This window comes from Mustelus asterias, chromosome 24 (genome assembly GCF_964213995.1).
Source record: "Mustelus asterias chromosome 24, sMusAst1.hap1.1, whole genome shotgun sequence".
Classification (NCBI taxonomy): domain Eukaryota; kingdom Metazoa; phylum Chordata; class Chondrichthyes; order Carcharhiniformes; family Triakidae; genus Mustelus; species Mustelus asterias.
Window position 1 is genome coordinate 30,527,384 of NC_135824.1, and position 27,446 is coordinate 30,554,829.

Below are 27,446 nucleotides of genomic sequence, written 5' to 3' on the forward strand. Positions count from 1 at the left end.
ATAAAGATATTCTATTTTAGGGTAACTGACATTCTAGGAGATTACAATGAAATACTGCAGATGCTGATGACCCAAAATAGAAGCAGAAAGTGCTGGAAAAACTCAGCAGTGTTGGCAGCATCTGAGAGCAACAGAGTTAATGGACGGGAATTTACAGCCTCACTTGTTCCGAAACTATAAAATCCCGCCCGAGGTCAACAGATGCTTCCATGGTCCGCCCCTTGCCCACTCCAATTCCCACGGCGGGTGGGCCAGTAAAATTCCGGCCAATATTTTGAGCCCAACATGACACTTCATGGGAACCGTGCATTCGGCGCTGTACAAGGGTGCATTAAATTCCTTGGGGACTCTGTAAATATATTTTTAATTCTTCTCAAAGGCAGGAGCGAGTAGCCTGTTAAATATTAGTCCTTGGTCGCTCAGTGCTGATGTCAGTGTGAGGTGCAATCAGCAGTATAACTTAGGTCAATCAGCAGAACATTTCTCTCGACAGTAGCTAGAATTCTCCGATGCTGCACTCCCCATCCCCACTGCCAGCGGGAACGGAAAATTAGGCACTCAGCCAAATCTCCATTCACTGCAGCGGCACTGGAGAATCCCAGTCGCCGGCGAGGTGGGAGAATTCTGGCCAGTGTCGTTAGTACAGCTGCATCTTTATTGAGCATGGCCATGTTTTAACCCCATTACAATAACATTGAAAACACTCTCAATTTACAGATGATTGGCTGCTTCAGAAAAAGATACTGAAAGAAGGACAAGGGCAAGCTACCAGACCTGATGTAGGACAAGAAGTCACAATAAAGCTGCTTGGAGTGCTGGAAGATGGGACCATTATAGACAAAGATCCAAAGCTTACTTTTGTCATTGGTGATGGTGATGCCATTCAGGTTGGCCCCATTTCGATGATTCATATTTTTACAATTTTACTCTATCAGTCACTTGTTGCCATAACCCTACATTCCCGCATCAGTTCGATTGACTCAATTAATGTAAAAGGAGTTTGCACAGTCTCCCCATGTCTGCGTGGGTTTCCCCCGGGTGCTCCAGTTTCCTCCCACAGTCCAAAGATGTGCAGCTTAGGTGGATTGGTCACGCTAAGTTGTCCCTGAGGGTGAGATTTTCCGGCTGTGCTTGACCCAAGGAAATTCCTGCCCAGGATCAACAGACATTTGCTTGTTCTGTGTCCAGCCCACTATGATTCCCGTGGCGGGCGGGATGGGAAGATTAGTGTCCAAAGATGTGCAGGTTGGGTGGATTAGCCATGGTCAACGCGTGTGGTTATGGGGATAGCAGGGGTGGGTAAAATGCTCTTTCAGAGAGTCAGTGCAGACTCGATGGGCCAAATGGCTTCTTTCTGCACTGCAGGAATTCTGGCTGATGGACAGAAGACAGAGAGTCGGGATAAATGGGTTTATTTCTGGATGGTAAGAAGTAACTCGTGGGGTGCCACAAGGTTCGGTCCTTGGGTCCCAGCTATTTACAATTTATATTAATGACTTGGATACAGGGATAGAAGGCTCTATAGCCAAATCTGTAGATGACACAAAAATAGGCGAGACAGTAAGTTGCAATGAGGAAATAAGAACCTTACAAATGAATACAGATAGGTTAAGAGAGTGGGCCAAAATGTGGCAGATGGAGTTTAATGTGGATAAGTGTGAGGTCATGCATTTTGGTCGGAAAAATGGGAAGGCGGCATATTATCTAAATGGGGAGAGACTTCGGGGTACTCAAGTACAGAGGGATCTGGGTATCCTCGTTCATGAGTCACAGAAAACTAGCATGCAGATACAGCAGATAATAAAGAAAGCGAATGGAATGTTGGCGTTTATAGCTAAAGGAACTATACACGGCATTAGAACATAGAACATAGAAAGCCACAGCACAAACAGGCCCTTCGGCCCACAAGTTGCGCTGATCATATCCCTACCTCTAGGCCTATCTATAGCCCTCAATCCCATTAAATCCCATGTACTCATCCAGAAGTCTCTTAAAAGACCCCAACGAGTTTGCCTCCACCACCACCGACGTCAGCCGATTCCACTCACCCACCACCCTCTGAGTGAAAAACTTACCCCTGACATCTCCTCTGTACCTACCCCCCAGCACCTTAAACCTGTGTCCTCTCGTAGCAACCATTTCAGCCCTTGGAAATAGCCTCTGAGAGTCTACCCTATCCAGACCTCTCAACATCTTGTAAACCTCTATCAGGTCACCTCTCATCCTTCGTCTCTCCAGGGAGAAGAGACCAAGCTCCCTCAACCTATCCTCATAAGGCATGCCCCCCAATCCAGGCAACATCCTTGTAAATCTCCTCTGCACCCTTTCAATGGCTTCAACATCTTTCCTGTAATGAGGTGACCAGAACTGCGCGCAGTACTCCAAGTGGGGTCTAACCAGGGTCCTATAAAGCTGCAGCATTATCTCCCGACTCCTAAACTCAATCCCTCGATTAATGAAGGCTAGTACGCCGTACGCCTTCTTGACCGCATCTTCCACCTGAGAGGCCGATTTAAGAGTCCGATGGACCCGGACCCCAAGGTCCTTCTGATCCTCTACACTGCTAAGAATGGTACCCTTCATATTATACTGCTGCTTCATCCCATTGGATCTGCCAAAATGGATCACTACACACTTATCCGGGTTGAAGTCCATCTGCCACTTCTCCGCCCAGTCTTGCATTCTATCTATGTCTCGCTGCAACTTCTGACATCCCTCCAAACTATCCACAACACCACCTACCTTGGTGTCGTCAGCAAACTTACCAACCCATCCCTCCACTTCCTCATCCAGGTCATTTATGAAAATGACAAACAGCAAGGGTCCCAGAACAGATCCCTGGGGCACTCCACTGGTCACTGACCTCCATGCAGAGAAAGACCCCTCCACAGCCACTCTCTGCCTTCTGCAGGCAAGCCAGTTCTGGATCCACAAGGCAACAGCCCCTTGGATCCCCTGCCCTCTCACTTTCTCAAGAAGTCTTGCATGGGGGACCTTATCGAACGCCTTGCTGAAGTCCATATAGACCACATCCACCGCTCTTCCTTCGTCAATGTGTTTGGTCACATTTTCAAAGAACTCAACCAGGCTTGTAAGGCACGACCTGCCCTTGACAAAGCCGTGCTGACTACTTTTGATCATACTAAACTTCTCTAGATGATCATAAATCCTGTCTCTCAGGATCCTCTCCATCAACTTACCAACCACTGAGGTTAGACTCACCGGTCGGTAATTTCCCGGGCTGTCCCTGTTCCCTTTCTTGAATATAGGGACCACATCTGCAATCCTCCAATCCTCCGGAACCTCTCCCGTCTCCATCGACGATGCAAAGATCATCGCCAAAGGCTCCGCAATCTCCTCCCTCGCCTCCCACAGTAACCTGGGGTACATCCCATCCGGTCCCGGCGACTTACCAACCTTGATGCCATTCAATAGTTCCAACACATCCTCTTTCTTTATGTCCACATGCTCGATCCTTTCTGTTCACCGCAAACCAGCAGTACAACCACCCAGATCCCTTTCCACCGTGAATACCGAGGTAAAGTATTCATTAAGCACCTCCGCCATTTCTAACGGTTCCGCACAAACTTTTCCCCCTTCACCTTTTAAGGGTCCTATGCCTTCACATCTCATCCTTTTACTCTTGACATATTTGTAGAAAGCCTTGGGATTCTCCTTAATCTTACCCGCCAAGGCCTTCTCATGACCCCTTCTCGCTCTCCTAATTTCCTTCTTAAGCTCCTTCCTACATCCCGTATACTCCTCTAAATCCTTAACACCTCCTAGCTCTCTGAACCTTCTGTACGCCTCTCTTTTCTTATTTACCAGGTTCATCACAACCTTCGTGCACCACGGTTCCCGTACCCTACCAACACCCCCCTGTCTCATCGGAACGTTGTCATGCAGAGCTCCAGACAAACATTCCTTGAAAATCCTCCACTTTCCTTCGGTACTTTTCCCCAAGAATGCCTCCTTCCAATTTACCCGTCTAATTTCCTCCCTGATGACACTGTATTTCCCTTTACTCCAGAGAAACACTTTCCTCGCCTGCCTGATCCTATCTCTTTCCAATGCTATCGTGAAGGAGATAGAATTATGATCGCTATCCCCAAGATGCTCACCCACCGAGAGATCCTCCACCTGTCCAGGTTCATTAGCCAGCACCAGATCAAGTACAGCCTCTCCTCTAGTAGGCTTATCCACATACTGTGTCAGGAAACTCTCCTGGACACACCTAACAAACTCCTCTCCATCCAAACCCCTAGCCCTAGGGATATTCCAATCTATGTTTGGGAAATTAAAATCTCCCATCACGACAACTCTGTTATTCCTACATCTCTCCAGGATCTGTTTCCCCATCTGCTCCTCAACATCTCTGTTACTATTGGGCGGCCTATAGAAAACACCCAGCAAAGTTACCGACCCCTTCCTGTTCCTAACCTCCACCCACAGAGACTCCGTAGTCAATCCCTCCACGGCGTCCACCTTCTCTACAGCCGTGACACTATCCCTGATCAACAGTGCCACTCCCCCCCTCTCTTGCCTCCCTCCCTGTCCTTCCTGAAACATCTAAAACCCGGCACCTGAAGCACCCAGTCCTGTCCCTGAGACATCCAAGTCTCCGTAATGGCCACCACATCACAATTCGAAGCAGCAATCCACGCTCTAAGCTCATCCACTTTATTCACTACACTCCTGGCATTAAAATAGACACATCTCAGACCTTCAGCCTGAGCACTTCCCTTCTCCATCACTCGTCTAACCTCCCTCTTACCCTGTCTACATTCCTTATCTATTTGCGAGCTAACCTCCTCGCTCTCAGTCCCCTCATTTCGATTCCCTCCCCCCAACCTTTCTAGTTTAAAGTCTCTCCAGTAGCCTTAGCCAACCTTCCCGCCAGGATATTGGTCCCCCTGGGATTCAAGTGCCACCCGTCTTTTTTAAACAGGTCACACCTGCCCCTAAAGAGGTCCCAATGATCCAAGTACCCAAATCCTTGTCCCTTGCTCCAGTCCCTCAGCCACGCATTCATTCTCCACCGATTCCTGTTCTCACTCTCCCGCGGCACAGGCAGCAATCCCGAGATTACTACCTTTGCATTCCTCTTTCTCAGCTGTCTACCTAACTCCCTATATTCTCTTTTCATGACCCCTTCCCTCTTCCTACCTATGTCAGCAGTACCTATATGCATCACGACCTTCGGCTCCTCTCCCTCCCCCTTCAGGATTTCTGGGACTCGACCAGAGACATCCCGGACCCCTGCACCAGGGAGGCAAACCACCATCCGAGAGTCCCGTCTGTGTCCGCAAAAACGCCTATCTGACCCCCTCACCGTAGAGTCCCCAATTAGCACTACCCTCCTTTCCTTACCCTTTTGCACTACTGGGCCAGGCTCAGCTCCAGAGACACTGCCACCGCTGCTTCCCCCAGGTGGGCTGTCCTCCCCAGTAGTACTCAGACAGGAGTACTTATTATTAAGGGGCACATCCACCGGGGTGCTCACCATCAACCGAGCTTTCTCCTTCCTCACTGTTACCCAGTTACCCTCCTCCCGTGGTCCCGGTGTGACCACCTGCCGATAGCTCCTGTCAATGACCTCCTCACTATCCCTGACCCGGCGAAGGTCCTCGAGCTGCAATTCCAGTTCCCTAACATGGTCCCTTAGGAACCGCAGCTCAACACACCCAGCACAGATATGGTCGTCCAGGAGGCTAGGAGCCTCCAGGACCTCCCACATCCTACATTGGGAACAACATACTGGCCTCACACTCATAATTGCCCCTTTAAACACACAGGGAAAAAAAAAGTGAATGAAAATTTTAAACTTACCTTTCCTCCTCCTGTTTTCTCCAAAGCCCTGCTCTCACTGGGTCTTTTTTTTTAGGTTAGAGGAGGAGGGAGGGTGGGATACTCTACAAGTGTAGAGTATCGGGATTCCTCTCTGTTCCAATTTATTGGGGAAAAAAAAAAATCTCTCTCTCCCAGACCTCCCTGCGCGACCACTTCCGGGTTTAGATATTTAAAAAAAAACCCGCGAAAAAGTAAGTTAAAAAATAAAAGCGCTTACCCGCAGCACTCCTCTCGCGAATCTCTCCCTCTCTGCTGTACTTCCAAGAAGCAATGAGGCCGCACCTGGAGGATTGTGCACAGTTTTGGTCCCCTTATTTGAGGAAAGATATAGTGGCATTGGAAGCAGTTCAGAGGGGGTTCACTAGATTGGTTCCAGAGATGAGGGGTTTGTTGTATGAAGAGAGATTGAACAGTTTAGGCCCATACTCGCTGGGATTTAGAGGAATTAGGGGAGATCAAATACAAGATGATAAAGGTGTGGATAAAATAGATGTGTAGTGGATGCTTCCTCTTGTGGGGTATTCTAGGACGAGAGGGCATAGTCTTAGGATAAGGGGTAGCAAATTTAAAACAGAGTTGAGGAGAAACTGCTTCTCCCAAAGGGTTGTGAATCTGTAGAATTCACTACCCCAAAGTGGATGCTGGGACTGTGAGTAAATTGAAGGAGGAGTTGGACAGATTTTTAATTGGTAATGGGTTGCAGGGTTATGGGGAGAAGGCAGGAAAATGGGGATGAGGAGCATATCAGCCATGATCGAATGGTGGAGCGGACCCAATGGGCCGAATGGCCTAATTCTGCTCCTAGATCTTATAAACATATGAACTAAAAGTTGCCATAGTCCCAGATGACCATAGACTGACTGGTGGTGATTTAATCTGAGGATCACCACACCTCAGGTGAGGGGCAAGGTTGAGAAGGTGGGGCCTTTACGAATAAACTCAGCCAGTACAGGAATTGAACACATGCTGTTGGTGTCGCTCTGCATCATGAAGCAGGTGTCCAGCCAAGTGCGCTAAACCAACCGTCAATGCGTGCAACGACTGATTCGAGGTACAAAATAAATATGGCAAAGAGGGGACATTCTGAAATGCAAACAGGTAATGGTACAGGTAGGAAGGGAATTCATTTGATTCTGAATGAGAATGGGTTTAACATTTTTGGCGGGTCTCGGGCTAACCCTCCGCACATTTCCAGGGCATTCTCGGTCAGTAGGGATTGACTCCAATCGATATCCATTCGTGAAATTCATGTTGGCTACATCGAGGTGGAAATAAAATAAAATAATTCTATTAATAAAATCTGTGGCACACGTTCCTAATACTGTCAGCTGTCCTCATCCGTTCTTTGACCACCATTTGGAATTTGCCAACAAACAACATCTGGAAATAACAATTCTCTGAAGGGATATCTCTATTGTTCAATGAAGGTCATTTTCTGGAATTAGTTGGAAAGGTTTTCTATCTTTAACTGGAACTAATTCAAATCTAAAGGAAGATTAATATTGATGTTACACCATTTATACCCTCAGGCACTTTATAGCCAATGAGTTATTATAGAATTACTGTATGAATATGCAAATATGAGAATAAAATGGTCACCAACATAAAAGATAACCCAAAAATATTCATCTGGCATGTAAATGGTATCAGTTTTAAGGATGTGGAGATGCTGGCGTTGGACTGGGGTAAACACAGTAAGAAGTCTCACAACACCAGGTTAAAGTCCAACAGGTTTATTTGGTAGCAAAAGCCACTCGCTTTCGGAGCACTGCCCCTTCGTCAGGTGAGTGGGAGTTCTGTTCACAAACAGGGCATATAAAGACACAAACTCAATTTACAAAATAATGATTGGAATGCGAGTCTTTACAGGTAATCAAGTCTTAAAGGTACAGACAATGTGAGTGGAGAGAGCGTTAAGGACAGGTTAAAGAGATGTGTATTGTCTCCAGACAGGACAGTTAGTGAGATTTTGCAAGTCCAGGCAAGTTGTGGGGGTTACAGATAGTGTGACATGAACCCAAGATCCCGGTTGAGGCCGTCCTCATGTGTACGGAACTTGGCTATCAGTCTCTGCAACGTTCAAACAACCACACAACCTCAAACAGACCATTGGCCGCAGCAAACTACCCAGCCTTCAGGAGAACAGTGACCACGACACCACACAACCCTGCCACAGCAACCTCTGCAAGACGTGCCGGATCATCGACACGGATGCCATCATCTCACGTGAGAACACCATCCACCAGGCACGCGGTACATATTCTTGCAACTCGGCCAACGTTGTCTACCTGATACGCTGCAGGAAAGGATGTCCCGGAGCATGGTACATTGGGGAGACCATGCAGACGCTACGACAACGGATGAATGAACACCGCTCGACAATCACCAGGCAAGAGTGTTCTCTTCCTATTGGGGAACACTTCAGCGGTCACGGGCATTCGGCCTCTGATATTCGGGTAAGCATTCTCCAAGGCGGCCTTCACGACACATGACAGCGCAGAGTCGCTGAGTCGCTGAGTCGCTGAGCAGAAACTGATAGCCAAGTTCCGCACACATGAGGATGGCCTCAACCGGGATCTTGGGTTCATGTCACACTATCTGTAACCCCCACAACTTGCCTGGACTTGCAAAATCTCACTAACCGTCCTGCCTGGAGACAATACACATCTCTTTAACCTGTGCTTAACGCTCTCTCCACTCACATTGTCTGTACCTTTAAGACTTGATTACCTGTAAAGACTCGCATTATTTTGTAAATTGAGTTTGTATCTATATGTGCCCTGTTTGTGAACAGAACTCCCACTCACCTGATGAAGGAGCAGCGCTCCGAAAGCCAGTGGCGTTTGCTACCAAATAAACCTGTTGGACTTTAACCTGGTGTTGTGAGAGTTCTTAATCAGTTTTAAGGGGCAGGGTGGGATCATAAGACCATAAGATATAGGAGCCGAATTAGGCCATTCGGCCCATCAAATCGGCTCTGCCATTCAATCATGGCTGATACGTTTCTCAACCCCATTCTCCCATCCTTTCCCCAAGCTGGTCAGTAATCTGGAGGCCGGCAGGGAGGGACCACTGCGCATGCGCCAATCTTGGCGCTGACAAATCGGCGCATGCGCAGTGGCCCGCACAGTGCTAGGCTGCCGGCTTCTCCAGCGGGAATAGTCCCCTGATTTTTGGACTGATTCACGCTAGTGCACTCTGCAGTGCACAGAGTGTGGGAGAATCATTTTGAAATTCCCACTGAAAAAACTCCAGTTTTTACATGAATTCGACACTTGGAATTTGTTTGGGAGAATCGCCCCCACAATGTTTTGGACTCAACTCTTTTTTGTGGTAGCGAATTCCACAGGCTGACCACTCTCTGGGTGTAGACATTTCTCCTAATCTCTGTCCTAAATGGTCTATCCTGTACCCTCAGACCGTGACCCCTGGTTTTGGACTCCCCCACCATCAGGAATATCCTTCTTGCATCTATCCTGTCCAATCCTGTTAGAATTTTATAGGTTTCTGTGAGATCACCTCCTCATTCTTTTGAACACCAGCGAACACAATTCTAACTGACTCATTCTCTCCACATACGTCAGTCCTGCCATCCCAGGATTTAGTCTGATAAACCTTCTCTGCACTCCCTCCAGAGCAAAGAACATCCTCCCTCAATTAAGGAGACCAAAAGTGCACACTTGGAAGTGAAGTGCCGAATTTTCTACCTCAATTCGGGATATATTGGGAAATAAAAACAAGTATTATTTTGTGCTTTAAAATAAAGTTTGACTGGTCAGTTTGAACTGGTGTTCTGCACTATGGGATATTAAGCCAGTGTTAACACCTGGATGTCAGGTCCCTCTCTGACCATCAGGCATGTTGTGGGGTGAAATGAAGGTGACTGGCCAACGGGAGAGAGAGTCCATTGACTTTGGTCCCATCTTGGATGGGCACTTGGCACAGAGAGCTATTATATTTAAAATTTATTCATTAGAGTCACAAGTAGGCTTACATTAACCCTGCAATGAAATTACTGTGAAAATCCCCAAGTCTCCACACTCCGGTGCCTGTTCGGGTACACTGAGGGAGAATTTAGCATGGTCAAAGCACCTAACCAGCATGTCTTTTGGATTGTGGGAGGAAACCGGAGCACCCGGAGGAAACCCATGCAGACATAGGGAGAACGTACAGACTCCGCACAGACAGTGACCCAAGCCGGGAATTGAACCCGGGTCCCTGGTACTGTGAGGCAAAAATGCTAACCGTTGTGCCACCATGGTCTCCTTTTCTGAGGAAGGATGTTCTTGCTCTCAAGGGAGTGCAGCGAAGGTTTACCAGGCTGATTCCGGGGATGGCGGGATTAATTATGAGGAGAGATTGACTAGGTTAGGATTGTTTTCGCTGGAGTTCAGATGAATAAGGGTGGATTTCATAGAGACTTATAAAATTCTAACAGTTCTAGACTGTGTAGATGCAGGGAGAATGTTCCCGATGGTAGGAGTGTCCAGAACTAGGGGTAACCGTCTGAGGATTCGGGGTAGACCATTTAGGATGGAGATGAGGAGACATTTCTTCACCCAAAGAGTGGTGAGCCTGTGGAATTCATTACGGAAGGAAATAGTTGATGCCAATGTATGTATTCAAGAGGCGGCTGGATTTAGCACTTGGGGCGAATGGGATCAAAGGTTAGTGGGAGAAAGCAGGATTAGGCTATTGAGTTGGACGATCAGCCATGATTGTAATGATTGGTGGAGCAGCTCAACGGGCCAAATGGCCTCCTCCTGCTCCTATCTTCTATGTTTCTATGCCACCCATGTGTTTTGTACCAGGTGACCACATACAGGAAGGAATTGGAAAAAGTTGAAGAGAAAGCCACCGATATTTGTCCATCCTCGTTAACCACAACCAATGGGTGTGTTTGGCAAGAAGGGCTTAAGAGATGGAGATAGAACCGGCTTTGTCTGATACAGCAAAATGTTAGAAAGAGAAAGATACCTCTTATCCATGAGATTCTTTGATGAAAATTTGCACTGATTTGTATTATAATTTTTTAGACACATGACTACAAACTTTTGACCAGATACTTAATGTAAAAATGTTGACATAGTCATGGAACTAGATATCAGAGATACTTTCATGTTACATTTCCAACTTACAGTGTATTTGTCACTGACATACTGAGAATTGGAGCAATTAAGTATGATTTATGAAGATAATATTATGGTTTCCCCAGGCAAATATGATTGGTACTATACAGTATCAAAACCCCCTTCACTACAGTGTCTGACTAAATACGCTTAAGTGTCCTGAGGAAAGGGATAATTGTGAGTCGGAGAAGCAGCAGCTAAGCCTTTGTTTTTACAAGAAGGAAGCATACGGCTGCCTTGTGAGGACTGATAGCACATCAAAGTTCTTGGTTATATTTGCAGGAAGCCATCAAACAGCCCAGTCCCGCTGACCCCACAGATCAAGGACTGCCAGTACTGCCCCACCGCTGTGATACTGCGAATTCATTTGTACTCGCTGGGCACAGCATCAATACATCTGGTGCAAAACCAAGCACTCTGTGAACACCAAGCACATTCCCCATTGCCAAGTCAGCCCTTTCATCTTGTTTCGCCTAGGCTCCATTTAATAAGCCCTTTGATTTTATATCAGCTAGCATATAGTACAGCTTCTTTGTTCTTTTCCTGTTTAGACAGTGGGAAGTCATTCAAAGTCCATGAAAAAAAAGCGTCCAAGGCAATGGCAGTAATGGCAATTGGCCAAACATGTTGAGAGTAATTAAGGAAAAATGTGGGCAAAAATGTCTTTAAAATAATTAATTTCTCCATGTATTTCATCTCATGCACACTTGATTAAATTTGGCAACAATTTTGTATTCCAATGGCCATTACGTAGAGAAGTTGGGGTAACTTCACATTCAGACCAGAAGCCAAAATTTGGCCAGTTCAGTTGGAGGTATCTTTGCTAACATTTGGAGTGGGATTTTCCGGCTGTCCCCCCCCGGGATCAATGGACCTTTGCATGGTCGATGTCCCGCCTGCTACAATTCCCGTGGCAGGCGGGATGGGAAAATTCCGCCCTTGGTCTCTGATGATCTATCTCTACTCGAGAAGTGAATTCCTATACAAGTGTCAAATCTTCCCACTAATTAGAATAGGTTGAGATGAGCTTTGGTGAAGTGCGTTTTGTGCATTACACCCTATGGAGTGAAATCAATTATTTCTATGATCGGCAGACTATTTATAGAGGAGTGGAATTTTCCAGATTCATTTGCCCCTTATTGTCCTTGAGATTTCCCTTTGCTTTTGGTGTGTCTCTCATAGAAGCTTTGGGCATGTGGAGGAGTGGGAGGTAGGGGGCTTGAATAGTGTCCAGCCAAGATGCTGTAGCTATCAGAGTGCGGGGCAGATGTGCTGAACTAGTCGATCTTTCTCTGCCTTTCCAGTTTGTATGGTTGCATTCAGCCCATCGAGCATTCAATGGGCCATCTATATCTTAACTTCATCCAAGTAATCTTTAAAAATATTTGTCTTACAGGGTGTAGAGCTGTGGAGGCTGGGTTGTTAAGTATGTTCAAGGCTGAGATAGACACATTTTTAATCAAGGGTTATGGGGATAAAGCGGGAAAGTGGAGTTGAGGATTATCTCATGGAATGGCAGAGCAGACTCGATGGGCTGAATGGCCAACTGGTGCTCCTACATCTTATGGCTTTATGGGTGTGGGCTTTGCTGGCTAGTTCACCATGTATTGTTCACCCTCAACTGCCCTTGAGAAGGTGGTGATGAACTGCTGTCTTGAATTGTTGCAGCCGTAGGAATACCCACAGTGCTGTTAGGGAGGAAGTTCCAGGATTTTGCCCCAGTGACGGTGAAGGTAATTTGGTTCCTGAATATGAACTAAAACCTATCAATTTCAGTTTGAAAATTTTTCAACTGACCCAGCCTTTGGGTGTGGGGTTTGGGGGTGGTGGGGGATGGTGGCCACAGATAATTGCTTATAAAACTGTTCAATATTGTGATGAAACTGTGTCTTTAAGAACTGGATCTGGGCCATGTTTCTTGTGCAGGATCTATTTTAGCAGTTCTATATATCGGTGCCATTTTGTCTGTACATGGCAGTCCCTATTGTTACTGCAGCAGCATAATTGATTCTAATTGTTAGAATGTTTGTTTCAATCTGACTAATGCTGTTGTGTTACTTTAGTGTTTTCTCCTGGGATTTGCAGAGTAGGGTTTGATTAGATTGATTGACAAGTAAGGTCACATAACTGCGTGGAGCTAGGCTTACACAGAAAAATCAAGCCAGTTGCTACTTGGAAGCTGCAGAGAGAAGTAGCCCTTTCTCTCTCTGAAGTCTGGAGACTGGGATCTGCCAGAGACTAGGTTTATTTCTCTGATGTTCTGCTGCTTGAGGATATATCCTTCTCTGGAACTTGCTGTATGGGAGTCAGAAGGCAGGTGTCTTTCTGTATCTGTCCAGATGGGTTGAAAGGCTGGAAATATAACACGCATGTGGTGATTTGAAAGAGGGATTTATGTCTATGAAGATACTGCTTAAATTGGAACTATAGAAATGGATAGCTGTTAAGAATTATACTTTGTCATGTTTAAATATTTTAATTGGTAAAAGTTATGCTAATTCTTTTTGTTATATTCTAACTGTGTTTGTTTTGATAAAAGCTTCCTGTGGGTCAATTGAATCATACCCAGAGCGAAACACTTATGCTCATCCTAATGCCAAATCAAGAAAAGTTAAGAGCTGGAATGTTACCAGTGTTCAGGCCAGTGTGATTTTCCCATCCCGCTGCAGTGAATGGAGATTTGGCAAGCCGCCAAATTCTCCAACCTCACTGCAGCGAGAGCGTGGTGTGAATGGCTGGTAAGATCGCGCCCAGGCTCTAGGCTAACTTCATAATATACCTTGGATTTTCTGATCTGATCCCTAACAATATGTGTGCGTATAATTGGTATATAACTGCAAAAAGATCAGCTGAATTCTTATTCTGAAAATAAGACATTTGTTGGTCTAACCTTAGATATGAAGTATAGTCACTATTGTGTTATAGGAATTACAATAACCAATTTCCACACAGCAAGATCCCACAATCAGCAATATGATAATAACTAGTTTTTAAACAATACTTTTGCGTTTGCGTTTGTGGGTGACGTTGGCAAGGCTAACATTTATTCACCATCCTTAATTGTCCTTGAGAAGGTGGGGGGGGGGGGTAAGCTGCCTCTTGAGCCAGTGCAGTCCATTTGGTGAAGGTACTCCCATAGTGCTCTTAGGTAGAGTTCCAAGGGTTTGACGATGAGGGAACAGTGATGCAGTTCCAAGTCAGGGTAGTGGAGGGTAACATGGAGATGGTAGAACTGGTGAATGTCAAGGGGAGGGAGGTTGTTGGGCTTTCCCTTGTTAGGGATGGTCATTGCCTGGCACTTGTGTGATTTGTATGTGGTTTGCCACTTACTAGCCAAGTCTGGATGTTGTCCAGATCTTGCTGCGTTCGGATATGGATTGCTTCACACATCAGCTATTGGAAATCTAGAACCGAAACCTGAATTTTATACCCATCAGTTACACACACTCAGTTGGCATGGAACATGCTACTGGCCATGATCAACCCAATTAATGGGCAGCCAGCATGAAACACGCAGTGGGAAAGGCTCAGTGCCCGGGAGGTGCCGCTGCTGAGAATGGAGAAGGTGTGAGCTGGTGCTTGGAATGGGCTCCCTCAAGGGGACAACTCTCAGGAGCTGCATACTTGTACAAGATAAATTCCAATGGAAAAACACTGCAGGTCGTGTCTGGGCAGAACATTCGAGCATTGACCTCAGTCTCCAGACAACTGGTTACATTTTATTTCAGCCCTGACATTCCATCCTGTCCTGGGTCGAGGCTGCAGCTAAAACGCAAAGGCCAGCTGGCCAATCGTCCAACCCATCAGAATAGATGGGCCATGTAAAATTGCTTTTCAATTTGCCCCTTCAAGGGTCTAATTGGCTGCTTGATTGTGGGTGGGCCTGTCAACCAAAGGATTGCCCAAGTGCGCGATGATGTTGGCCCAATGTTTTCTCATGCAATTTCACACACTTCCAGGTCGGAGTAACTTCAAATTCTGGCCAACCTCTCCAAAAATGTTGTTGAGGCCAGAGCAGTTGAAAATTTGAAAACCGAGATTGGTAGATTTTTGTTTGGCAAAGGCTCTAAAGGTTACAGAAGCATGGAGTTAGCATATGCATTGGACATAATCTAACTCAATGGTGGAAGGCGCTCAGAGAGCTGAATGGCCTCCTGTTCCTCTGCTCTTTGTCAAAGTTTACAAAGATTTGCGAGTTAGGTGGATTGACCATGATAAAGTGTCCATTAGTGTCAGGAGGATTAGGGTAAATGCATGGGGTTGCAGGGATAGGGCCTGAGTTAGATCATTGTCAGTGCAATCTCGATGGGCTGATTGGCCTCCTTCTGCACTGTAGGCATTCTTTGATTCTTTATCATTTAGAGTATAGCTCTTGCCCTGATTCTACTCCCAAAATGTTTCAACTTTGTTTGGCATTAAATTACATATGACAGTATCTTCCAATTTATTTGTCCTGAAATGACTTGTATGTTTGCATCATCTTCAGATGTTGCTATGGCACCCCCGCGTATCACTTAAATGCATTGAGAAGGAATGGTCCCAACACTGAACTGGCAGACACCACTGCTTCCACAGTCTATTCAACACAGATAAATGTGAAGGATTGATTAAGATCAGATATAGAGAAGGCAAGGGAAATGATAGCTTGGTTCATGACTCTAGGAGAACCAGTTGGCCATGAAACTGGCAGGCATTTCAATCATGGCCACTAAATGCTGTGCTTGCGATTGGCCCATCATCCATCGGCTCTTGCGAGCAAATGACTCACAATCTTTCACGAGGTGCTTCGAGTTCACCGTTCTCCGCGAGAGATTGCCTGCTTCGCATGTGCTCTTTGCATTAACGCAAGAATGTTTCTTTTTCTGCGCAGCCAAAGCCAGTTGGCCGTGGATTGTTTTTCATTTCCGAATGAACAGCGCAGTCACTTTGGAGCCAGCTGCCTTCACTATCTCATCCTCAAGTATTTCTCAGGACAGGCCCACTGCGGAGATTAGTGCACCAAACACAAAGCATAACCTTCGCATAGCTCGTGCTTTTATCACCAATTAGAGCCAGAGTGTTGCTTGCTCGATGTGCAAGAGAGGGTCAGGGTCTCCAGGCAATTGGAAGGAGTCCATTGAATGCCTTTGTGGAAAGCGGTGTTGGCTGCACAGATTGTATCATATTGATCTGGAGAGAATTCATCCATCCTCACCATGACCCCGAGAGTCAATGAAAATTACATGCCGGGGCCAAAGTCTACAAGATGCTGCCAAATAAGCTGATAACTCACATGTGAGCTTTCCTTTCCCTCCGTTACGAATATAAATGGTGGCCTCGACGCACACTGAAAGATTTGTCTTGAATCTCAGCACCACCACGTTAAGCCACGCTCTCTGCTAATCCATTCAAAGAAAACGAGTGTTGGATTCTCCAAAGTGAAAACAGATTTCGAGAGGCTGAATGAGATTTGATTTCAGTCAAATGTTTTTTTTCTCTGATTTTTTTTATCACTGAAAAAATGTTTTGTTTTCCAGAAATACATACTCTTTTCTCGCCGCTGTCATTTTTCTCTTGTGTTGCCAACAGCGGTGTCAAGATTTGCATTTATATAATACCATTTCCTGAAGTGCTGTATAGCCAACGAATTGCTTTGAAGTATATAGTTATGTACTGTAGGAAATGTAGCAGCCAGTTGGCACACTAGAGCTCCACTAACAGTAAGTTGATATTGACCAGATAATCTGTTTTTAAGGGCTGGTTGTGGTAAAATATTTGGTCAGGACACGGAAGAGAACGTCCCTGGTCTTCTTCCAAGCGCGCCGTGGGATCTTTTACGCCCTCCTGAGAGATTTACAATTCCATCCAAAGGATAAGTAAAATAGAAATCATTTCTCGGGCTAAACCAACAGTGAAAAGCTACAGAGCAATTTGAAAATGTTCCAGGATAGAACACAGCGTTCAAAAGCAACTATTCGATACAGGACAGTCAAACAAAATGAAATTCCATATTTTCTCTGCTGAAACATTTAGTGGAGCAAATAAAGGAACAAAGAATTCAAGGCAATGCAATATGAACTGGATAAGGTGTCTTGGGGAAGTTATTCCAAAGTACACACACACTCAGAGTTGAGAGTCTCTGTCCAGAATTATCCCAGTTATTGCACTTTCTAGTGAAGAACTCTATTTCTTTCTTGGCAAATAAATTTGTCAGGCCTGCAATCGTAAATTTTTACAGTTTTTTTCACGGGCTGTGGGCATCACTGGTTGGGTCAGCATTTATTGTCCACTCCTAATTGCCCTTGAAGGGGGCTTAAGGGTCAACCATGTTGCTGTGGGTCTGGAGTCACATGTAGGCAGGACTGGGTAAGGGCAGCAGCTTTCCTGAATGGGCTAGAATCATAGGATCCCTACATTCGGCCCATCGAATCTGCACCAACCACAATCCCACCCAGGCCCTTTCGCCATAACCTCACGCATTTACCCTAGCTAGTTCCCCTGACACAAAGGGGCCATTTAGCTTTGCCAATCTACCTAATCCACAAATCTTTGGACTGTGGGAGGAAGCCGGAGCACCCGGAGGAAAGCCACGCAGACACGGGGAGAATATGCAAACTCCACACAGACAGTGACCCAAGGTGGGAATTGAACCCAGGTCCCTGGCGCTGTGAGGCAGCAGTGCTAACCACAGTGCCCTGTGCCACCCGTTTTTATGACAATGGTTTCATGGTCATCACTGGACTTTCAATTCCAGAATTCTTTTTTACTCAATTCAAGTTTCACCATCTGCCATGGTGGGATTCAAACCTGGATCCCCAGTGCACAACCCTGGGCCTCTGGATTACCAGTCCAGTGACAATACCACTACATCACTGTCTCCCCTTGGCATCCAAATCTTATTTTGGAATTGATTGAGAGGTGAGTTGTCCTGGACTGTCACAGATTGAGGCTGCTCCAGTCTGCTTTTCTATTAACATTGACTTCAATGAGACACAGTTTCTCTACAAGGAGCACAGCCATTTTCTGGCCTTCAGGCAACAGATTAATTCCAGTTTGTGCTTTCATTAGCTGAGTAATGGGCACTAGGATCTCCCTACCAGCAGAACGATGCATTGTCGTTTCATCCTCCTGACCCCAGCGTGGACATGCACCAAACCCTAATCAATCGTGTTCCATACAGTTAGAGGTTTGGTGTTTCAGGAGTGGTCAACGTTGATCTGAAACTCAGGTATGTCAGCTACATAAGCGACGTGGGCAGAATGGCAGCTCAGCCTCTGGGTGTACTGTGGTGCTGACTCCCCCAAAGCCTTTCCACCACTTTCAAGACATGAGCCAGGAAAATGGTAGACTACTCTTCAAAGTATTGCACCCAATTGCCTGGATGGGTGAAACTGCAACAACACTCATAGCTGCTGCGTGGGATTGTTGCCTGTCCAGGCTCGATGGGCCGAATGACCTCCTTCTGCACTGGAGCGATTCAATGATTTCTATGATTTTAACTATGACTGCAGTCTGTACCATCTGCCAGGATGCACTGCAGTAACTGACTGAGGTACCTTCACATCCCAAATCTACACCACCCAGAAGGACGCAGATTGCAGATGCATGGGAACAGCATCAACTTGAAGTTAAACTCCGAGTGGCACACCATCCTGATATTGAAATAGCAACATAGAAATATAGAAAATAGGAGCAGGAGGAGGCCATTCACCCTTCGAACCTACTCCACCATTCATTATGATCACGGCTGATCATCCAACTCAGTGACCTTTTCCTGGTTTCCCCGCCCCCATTGATCACTTTAGCCCCTAGAAAGAAATTGCTGTTCCTTCATTGTTACTGGGTCAGAGTCCTGGAACTGCCTACTCAATGGTACTGCTGGAGTACCTTCGCTACATGGACTGCAATGCTTTAAGGAGAAGGTTCATGTCATGGATCTGCCGAGTGACAGCAGTAGCCAGCATTCAAAGAAGACAATGAGATTCAACCTTTCCCAGTAATGAGATTAGCAGACAGAATCAGGTGTAAATAGCTATCATCAGGAAACAGCCTACCTAGATGATTAAGAAATCAGTGGAGGTATAGAGATGCTAATTTCAAAAGTAAGAAGTTTAACAACACCAGGTTAAAGTCCAACAGGTTTATTTGGTAGCAAAAGCCACACAAGCTTTCGGAGCTCTAAGCCCCTTCTTCAGGTGAGTGGGAATTCTGTTCACAAACAGAGCATATAAAGACACAGACTCAATTTACATGAATAATGGTTGGAATGCGAATACTTACAACTAATCAAGACTTTAAGAAACAAAACAATGTAAAGTCACAGAATGTGAGAGAAGTAAACAGCCCAATACACAAAGGGGGAAATCGCAGAGGAACAAGGGTATAATTGTGAGCACCTGCAGAAGCAGGCAGGCTAGTTTGACATCTTACAACTGAGAGACAAGTTTAACATCTAACAGCCAAGAAGGCATTGTAACATTCAAGAGTGAGGCAGCTAGTTCTATAGCTCAGAGTCTGAGAGGCGATTTTAACATCTAAGAAGTCTTAGAGCCAGGATAATGCAGGAACCTTCGCAAAGGCAGTTTAAATATCACACACACACACACTCACACACACTCACACACACTCACACACTCACTCACACTCACACACTCACTCACACACACATACACTCACACACTCATACACTCACACACTCACTCACACACACACACACACACACACTCACATACACTCACTCACATACACTCACTTACACACACACACACACACACTCACATACACTCACTCACATACACTCACTCACACACACACTCACATACACACTCACACACACACACTCACACACTCACACACACACACACACTCACTCACTCACATACACTCACTCACACACACACATTCACACTCACATACACACTCACACACACTCACTCATATACACTCACACACTCACTCATATACACTCACTCACACTCACTCACTCACATACACTCAAACTCACTCACACATACACATTCACACTCACTCACATACATTCACTCACACACACACTCACACACACACATTTACACACACACACACACTCACACACTCAGTCACACACACTCACTCACACACACTCATTCACACACACTCACACACACACTCATATACACTCACACACTCACTCACACACACACACACTCAAACTCACTCACACATACACATTCACACTCACTCACTCACATACATTCACTCACACACACTCTCACACACACACTCACTCACACACACTCATTCACATACACTCACACACTCATTCACACACACATACATACACACTCCCACACACGTTCACAGACACACACACTCATTCACTTACACAGACACACACACACACACACACACACACACAGTCACAAAAGCAAGGTCAATTTAGAGTCCAGAGCAATAAAGAGGTTTCGTGTGGCGACTCGCTGGCTTCAGGCTGAACCTTGTGACTTTGCTTTGGTGGTTTTGATGTTTCCAGCACTGTGCTGATTTAAAGATGTTGATGTAGATGGCTGGTTTGGCTGTGCTCCTTGAGGTGGGAGTGTGAAGCCGCTTTTCTTCACAAAGTCTCTGTCTGAAGCAGGGGTTTCACTGGGTGGCCACCTGGCAACAAACAGCATTTGAAACTTGCAAGGTGGGTTGGAGAGAGAGGGAGGAGGGAGGGACCCCATTAGGGTCTTTTCTGGTCAGCATCTCGGCTGCTTATCCACTCACTGCAGAGAAACAGACAAACACACAAAGAGTGCGCCTGTGACATGGCCATCACAGTAAGAGTTTTAACAACACCAGGTTAAAGTCCAACAGGTTTATTTGGTAGCAAATGCTTTCGGAGCGCTGCTCCTTCGTCAGATGGAGTGGATATTCATCTGACGAAGGAGCAGCGCTCCAAAGGCTAATGGCATTTGCTACCAAATAAACCCGTTGGACTTTAATGTGGTGTTGTTAAAACTCTTACTGTGTTCACCCCAGTCCAACGCCGGCATCTCCACATCATGACATGGCCATCACCCAGTGACTCAAACATGGTTACTTATGTATTCCCCCTTACAACTCAATCAGTTCATGCCTGGGAATCCCCTCTCTCAACCAGGGTTCCATTGTTCAAGCGATTGAGTTTAAAGGGTATTCCCATTGAACCTCTATGAGCTCATGTCTGGGGATCCCCTGTTAAATGTGACTGCCTTAATGTCTTGCCAATGGCAACAGGATATGTGACTCATTGATATCTTCCTGAGGTCATTGTTCTTGATGGGTTTTTGCAGATAGCATAGAATCACAGAATCATAGAATCCCTACAGTGCAGAAGGAGGCCATTCGGCCCATCGAGTCTGCACCGACCACAATCCCACCCTATCCCCGAAACCCCACATATTTTACCCTGCTAATCCTGCCGAAACTAGGGTCAATTTAGGGCCCTAGGGCCAATCAACCTAATCCGCACATCTTTGGACTGTGGGAGGAAACCGGAGCACCCGGAGGAAACCCACGCAGACACGAGGAGAACGTGCAGACGCCATACAGACAGCGACCCAAGCCAGGAATTGAACTTGGGTGCCTGGCGCTGTGAGGCAGCAGTGCTAACCGCTGTGCCACCGTGCCGCCCCATATGCAGTCTCCATCTCAGTGGTTTGAAATATGGAGGGTACAGTGATGCAAATTGGGTAGCCAGAAAGTCAAGTCACGCTTCTCCCCTGTTTTAAAAAGTTCAATTCGAGTTTCCAGCCAGTGGATTAAAAAAAGTATTATTTGGCATCAGCATGTGTCTGCGACACCTCTGCATGATGCAGAATGAAATGCGACTACATTGGAAGGCTCTTAAAGAACACCATCAACACACATCTTCATCTTCAAACACTGACTTATCAATCTTACACCGGTATAGCAATGCTCTGTTTAAGTTTGACCTTCTCATCATCCTCTTTTGCGGGTTGGGGCCTGGCTTGCTGAAGGCATTGCTTCAGAACCTGTTATCTTCTGGCCTTTTCTCTTCTAAATCCCTGTCAGGTATTATCCCTGGGGCTTGGTTGTTCACTAGCATGCGGTGATGATGGTCTGGTATGTTAATGCCAATAGATAGTCTTTGGTGGGCTTTGGATTAAATGGGAGGTCAAGTTCAACTCTGGGGTTCTGAAAAATAACATTTGTACAGTTGCTGAGATCAGAAGGTTGTACGATGCAACTTTCTGTTGCCTCGTGGCTGCCTTGCCTGTGAAGTTCTTGCACTCACCGTGAGTTTAACATTTCTATTTCTGGTGCATTAGTAAATCATGGGGCGCCACGGTGGCACAGTGGCTGGGGCAGCATGGTGGAACAGTGGTTAGCACTGCTGCTTCACAGCACCAGGGACCTGGGTTCAATTCCGGCTTCTGGTGTCTGTGTGGAGTCTGCACGTTCTCCCCGTGTCTGTGTGGGTTTCCTCTGGGTGCTCCGGTTTCCTCCCACAGTCCAAAGATGTGTGGGTTAGGTTGATTGGCCATGATAAATTGCCTCTTAATGTCAGGGGGATCAGGGTTGCGAGAATAGGACAGGGATTGTTGTCGGTGTAGACTCGATGGGCCGGATGGACTCCTTCTGCACTGTGGATTCTATGATTCTATATTTCTGAGGTGGCAGTGCATGATATATTGTTCTTGAGTCCTTGTGTGTGTATAATGGGTTCTCCTCTTACACTTTGACTTTAGTGGGGTCAAAAGCTGGATTGGTGGGTTTGGTGAGCTTTGAAATTGGGACTTGGCTATTTGAATTGCTACTGGGTAATTCCACACTGATTTCACTTTTGTGGTTTCCACAAGTGATGTTCGTCTTTAAGTGCATTACTTTCCTTTTACCTGGGATTGAGTTTTTCCCCAATTTCATCCATGTCCTCTGTGACACCACTGCCCTCAGATGGCTGTCCAGTTCCCTCTGCCTTCCCCTGTGGCACTTTGACTAGGTGAGGTGTCTCCCTCACTAAGGAACTTCCCTGGTGCATACTAAAATTGTGGAAGAACGACTCTACTAACTTTCTCTGCTGTATTTCCATTCAGCCTCTGCTGCTTCTGTTCTCACACCCTGGTTTTCTTCTGGCCCTCAGCGGCACAGTGGTTAGCACTGCTGCCTCACAGAGCCAGGTTCGTTTCTGGCCTCGGGTGACTGTCTGTGTGGAGTTTGCACATTCTCCCCGTGTCTGTGTGGGTTTCTTCTGGGTGCTCCGGTTTCCTCCCACACTCCAAAGATGTGCAAGTTTGGCGGATTGGCCATGCTAAATTGCCCCTTAATGTTCCAAAATGTGCAGCTTGGGTGGATTGGCCATGCTAAATTGCCCCTTAGTGTCCAAAGATTTGGAGGTTAGGCGGATTAGCCATGGTAAATGCTGGGATCGGGTGGGGGTAAAGGCCTGGGTGGGATGCTCTTTGAGAGAGTCGGTGCAGAATCGATGGGCTTTCGTTCTGCACTGTAGAGAATCTATGGATTTGGCCACTTTGACTCCTCTTGGCTCTATGCTGATCTATTAAAATTCAGGGGACTCTAACCTGACCCCTTTGGAACACAAGCTTATAGCCTCCATGTCCATGGATGCTGTCTTCATTGCAATGCCCCTTGTTAATTCCTTGGCATGCCAACCGTTCTCTCTCAGGTGCCCAAGCTTTCCACATTGAAAGCACACTGGGAATGCCCCTACTGGCTTACCATCTTGATTCCTTCCTTTAAAAGTCGGGGATTGAATGTTTCATTTTACTCCCCCTTCCTCTCGAGCTTTCTTCAGCTTCATCTATTCCTTCCTATTGCTCCCGACAGGAATGATTGGATTTCAGTTTACTTTGAGCATTAACTCTGTCTGTGCATTAACTTGCAATCTACTATGGTGGCTGTCTTTGGAAACTGTGTGTTCTTCCACATGGCTATTTATGAAAAGGGGAAGGAACTCCTCAGGCAGAATTACATCTGCACTCAAGATAGCATTTTTGGTCATCTCATAGTCTGATGAATTCTCACTGGACAATAGGGAATAAACCTCATGGGATTTTCCAATTAATCTGCTTTGCAGTAGTTAGGGTCCAGTCCTCTGCTGGCCAGTGCGTTGCATACCTTTCAACTGGGAAGAAAACTGCTTCTACACATACTCACCCAGGGTGGGACAGTGGTTAGCACTGCTGCCTCACAGCGTCAGGGACCCGGGTTCAATTCCGGCCTCGGGTGGGTGTCTGTGTGGAGTTTGCATGTTCTCCCCATGTCTATGTGGGCTTCCTCCGGGTGCTCTGGTTTCCTCCCACAGTCCAAAGATGTGCCTGTTAGGTGGATTGGCCATGCTAAATTACCAACTTAAATAAAGTGTCTCAAGATTTGTAGGTTAGGGGGATTAGCCGGGTAAATACGTGGGGTTCTGGAGAATAGGCCTGGGTAAGATGCTCAGTGGGAGAGTTGGTGTGGACTTGAGCCTCCTTTTGCATTGTGGGAATCCTATGACGATTACTCTATGAATTGGTATCAGCTGTGAGTACTTTCAGAGCTCAACACTCAGTCCTGAGGGCAGTTCCCTCGCTAGTGGTTCCTTCTCTGGGCACAGTGAGTTTTCCCTGACTTAGTTTGAGCTATCTTAACTCTCTTTCCACTGCCCTCAGATGGCTGTCCAGTTCCCTCTGCCTTCCCCTGTGGCACTTTGACTGGGTGAGGTGTCTCCCTCACTAAGGAACTTCCCTGGTGCATACTAAAATTGTGGAAGAACGACTCTACTAACTTTTTCTGCTGTATTTCCATTCAGCCTCTGCTGCTTCTGTTCTCACGCCCTGGTTTTCTTCTGGCCCTCAGCGGCACAGTGGTTAGCACTGCTGCCTCACAGAGCCAGGTTCGCTTCCGGCCTCGGGTGACTGTGCGGAGTTTGCACATTCTCCCCGTGTCTGTGTGGGTTTCTTCTGGGTGCTCCGGTTTCCTCCCACAGTCCAAAGATGTGCAAGTTTGGTGGATTGGCCATGCTAAATTGCCCCTTAATGTTCCAAAATGTGCAGCTTGGGTGGATTGGCTGTGCTAAATTATCCCTGAGTGTCCCAAAATGTGCAGATTGGGTGGATTGGCCATGCTAAATTGCCCCTTCGTGTCCAAAGATTTGGAGGTTAGGCGGATTAGCCATGGTAAAGGCCTGGGTAAGATGCTCTGGTTCTCCTTCTGGTAAAGTCTTTCCTTTCTCCATTTCCTGGAATTCTATTTTGCTCCTTCTGTTCCTTTCCCTCCCTTCCCTCTTTTATTCTTCTCTCTCTTTCACTTTCCTGGAATGCGCACTGTCGCTTCTCCTGTTCCAGCTGTACCTTTGCCAATTCCGGCTATCTGTTTCAGATTCAACACCAAATTCAATTTCAAAATGGTTGGCCGTGAGTTTTAGAATTTTGGATTTCCTATCTTTTGGACAGATATTTATTGCTAAAATCTCCTTAACTCTTTGATGGCTTTTAAACTGTTCTAAGCTACTTCACTCTGTTCGAGAAAGTTATTGGCATCAAATAACAAACAAAGTACAAAGAACAGTACAGCATGGAACAGGCCCTTCGGCCCACCAAGCCTGTGCCTTAAATGTCGCTAATGGCAGAAGGAAGAGAGTGGGGATAAAGGGGTCTTTTTCAGGATGGCAGCCGGTGACTAGTGGTGTGCCTCAGGGGTCGGTGCTGGGACCACAACTTTTCACAATATACATTAACAGATTTGGAGGAAGGAACTGAAGACACTGTTGCTAAGTTTGCAGATGATACAAAGATATGTAGAGGGACAGATAGTATTGAGGAAGTAGGGGGGGCTGCAGAAGGACTTGGACAGGTTAGGAGAGTGGGCAAAGAAGTGGCAGATGAAATACAATGTGGAAAAGTGTGAGGTTATGCACTTTGGAAGGAGGAATGGAGGCATAGACTATTTTCTAAATGGGAAAATGCTTAGGAAATCAGAAACATAAAGGGACTTGGGAGTCCTTGTTCAAGATTCTCTGAAGGTTGATGCGCAGATTCAGTCGGCAGTTAGGAAGGCAAATGCAATGTTAGCATTCATGTCGAGAGGGCTAGAATACAAGAGCAGGGATGTACTTCTGAGGCTGTATAAGGCTCCGGTCAGACCCCATTTGGAGTATTGTGAGCAGTTTTGGGCCCCATACCTAAGGAAAGATATGCTGGCCTTGGAAAGAGTTCAGAGGACGTTCACAGGAATGATCCCTGGAATGAAGAGATTGTCGTATGAGGAACGGTTGAGGACTCTGGGTCTGTACTCGTTGGAATTTAGAAGGATGAAGGAGGATCTTATTGAAACTTACAGGATACTGCAAGGCCTGGATAGAGTGGATGTGGAGAGGACATATCCACTAGTAGGAAAAACTAGAACCAGAGGGCACAACCTCAGGCTAAAGAGACTATCCTTTAAAACAGATGAGGAATTTCTTCAGCCAGAGAGTGGTGAATCTGTGGAACTCTTTGCCGCAGAAGGCAGTGGAGGCCAGGTCATTGAGTGTCTTTAAGACGGAGATATATAGGTTCTTGGTTAATGAGGGGATCAGGGGTTATGGGGGAAAGGCAGGAGAATGGGGATGAGAAAAATATCAGCCATGATTGAATGGCCGAGTGGCCTAATTCTGTGCCTATGTCTTATGGTCTTATGATCTAACGTATCTGCCTCAACCACCCCACTTGGCAGTGCATTCCAGGTCCCACCACCCTCTGTATAAAAAACTTCCCCCACACATCTCTACTGAACCTTTCCCCCCTTACCTTGAACTTGTGCCCCCTTGTCATTGTCATTTCTGCTCTGGGAAAAAGCTTCTAACTGTTCATCTTATCTATGCCCCTCATAATTTTATAAACTTCTATCAGGTCGCCCCTCAATCTCCGTCTTTCAAGGGTGAATAATCCCAGTTTATTCAATCTCTCCTCATAGCTAGTACCCTTCATACCAGGCAACATCCTGGTAAACCTTTTCTGTACTGCCTCCAAACCCTCTACATCCTTCTGGTAGTGTAGCGACCAGAAATGGACACAGTATTCCAAGTGTGGCCTAACTAATGTAATATATCTCGGTAACATAATTTGCCAACTTTTATACTCAATGCCCCGGCCGATGAAGGCAAGCATGCCATATGCGAATGTGGTCATTGTTTGTACTGTAGCTTTGTAAATCACAACAACACCCGCATAGAAGTTTTAAAAGAAATTACTCCAAGGATCAATTCCTACTTCCAATCTTGGATTTTTTTGAGAACTGTCAAATTTCTGTTATGATCAGTCAAGAAGGGGTCACGACTTCCCTCTTTCCCCTCTCCTAATTTGACTGCAACATGTTTTTTTTAAATCATTATTTGGCATAAGGCATGTTTTCATGAGTGTAGAACTTTGGAAAAATGTTGGACAGATCAACTCTGAATGTATTGCAGGTATGAGTGAGTGCTTAACAGCAGTGTATGGGAGCTAAACAGACCTATTAATGTCGCGGATGCAGATGGGATTGGTG

General features: G+C 46.1%; 1 protein-coding gene across 1 annotated transcript in view; it reads left to right on the top strand.

The window, feature by feature from the left end:
• fkbp16 (FKBP prolyl isomerase 16) overlaps positions 1 to 27,446 on the top strand; it is a 168,558-nt gene that overhangs the window by 12,029 nt on the left and 129,083 nt on the right. The window contains exon 3 of the mRNA XM_078241000.1: positions 718 to 887. Coding sequence (XP_078097126.1) covers positions 718 to 887 — 170 coding nt within the window. The remainder of the gene's footprint in view (positions 1 to 717; positions 888 to 27,446) is intronic.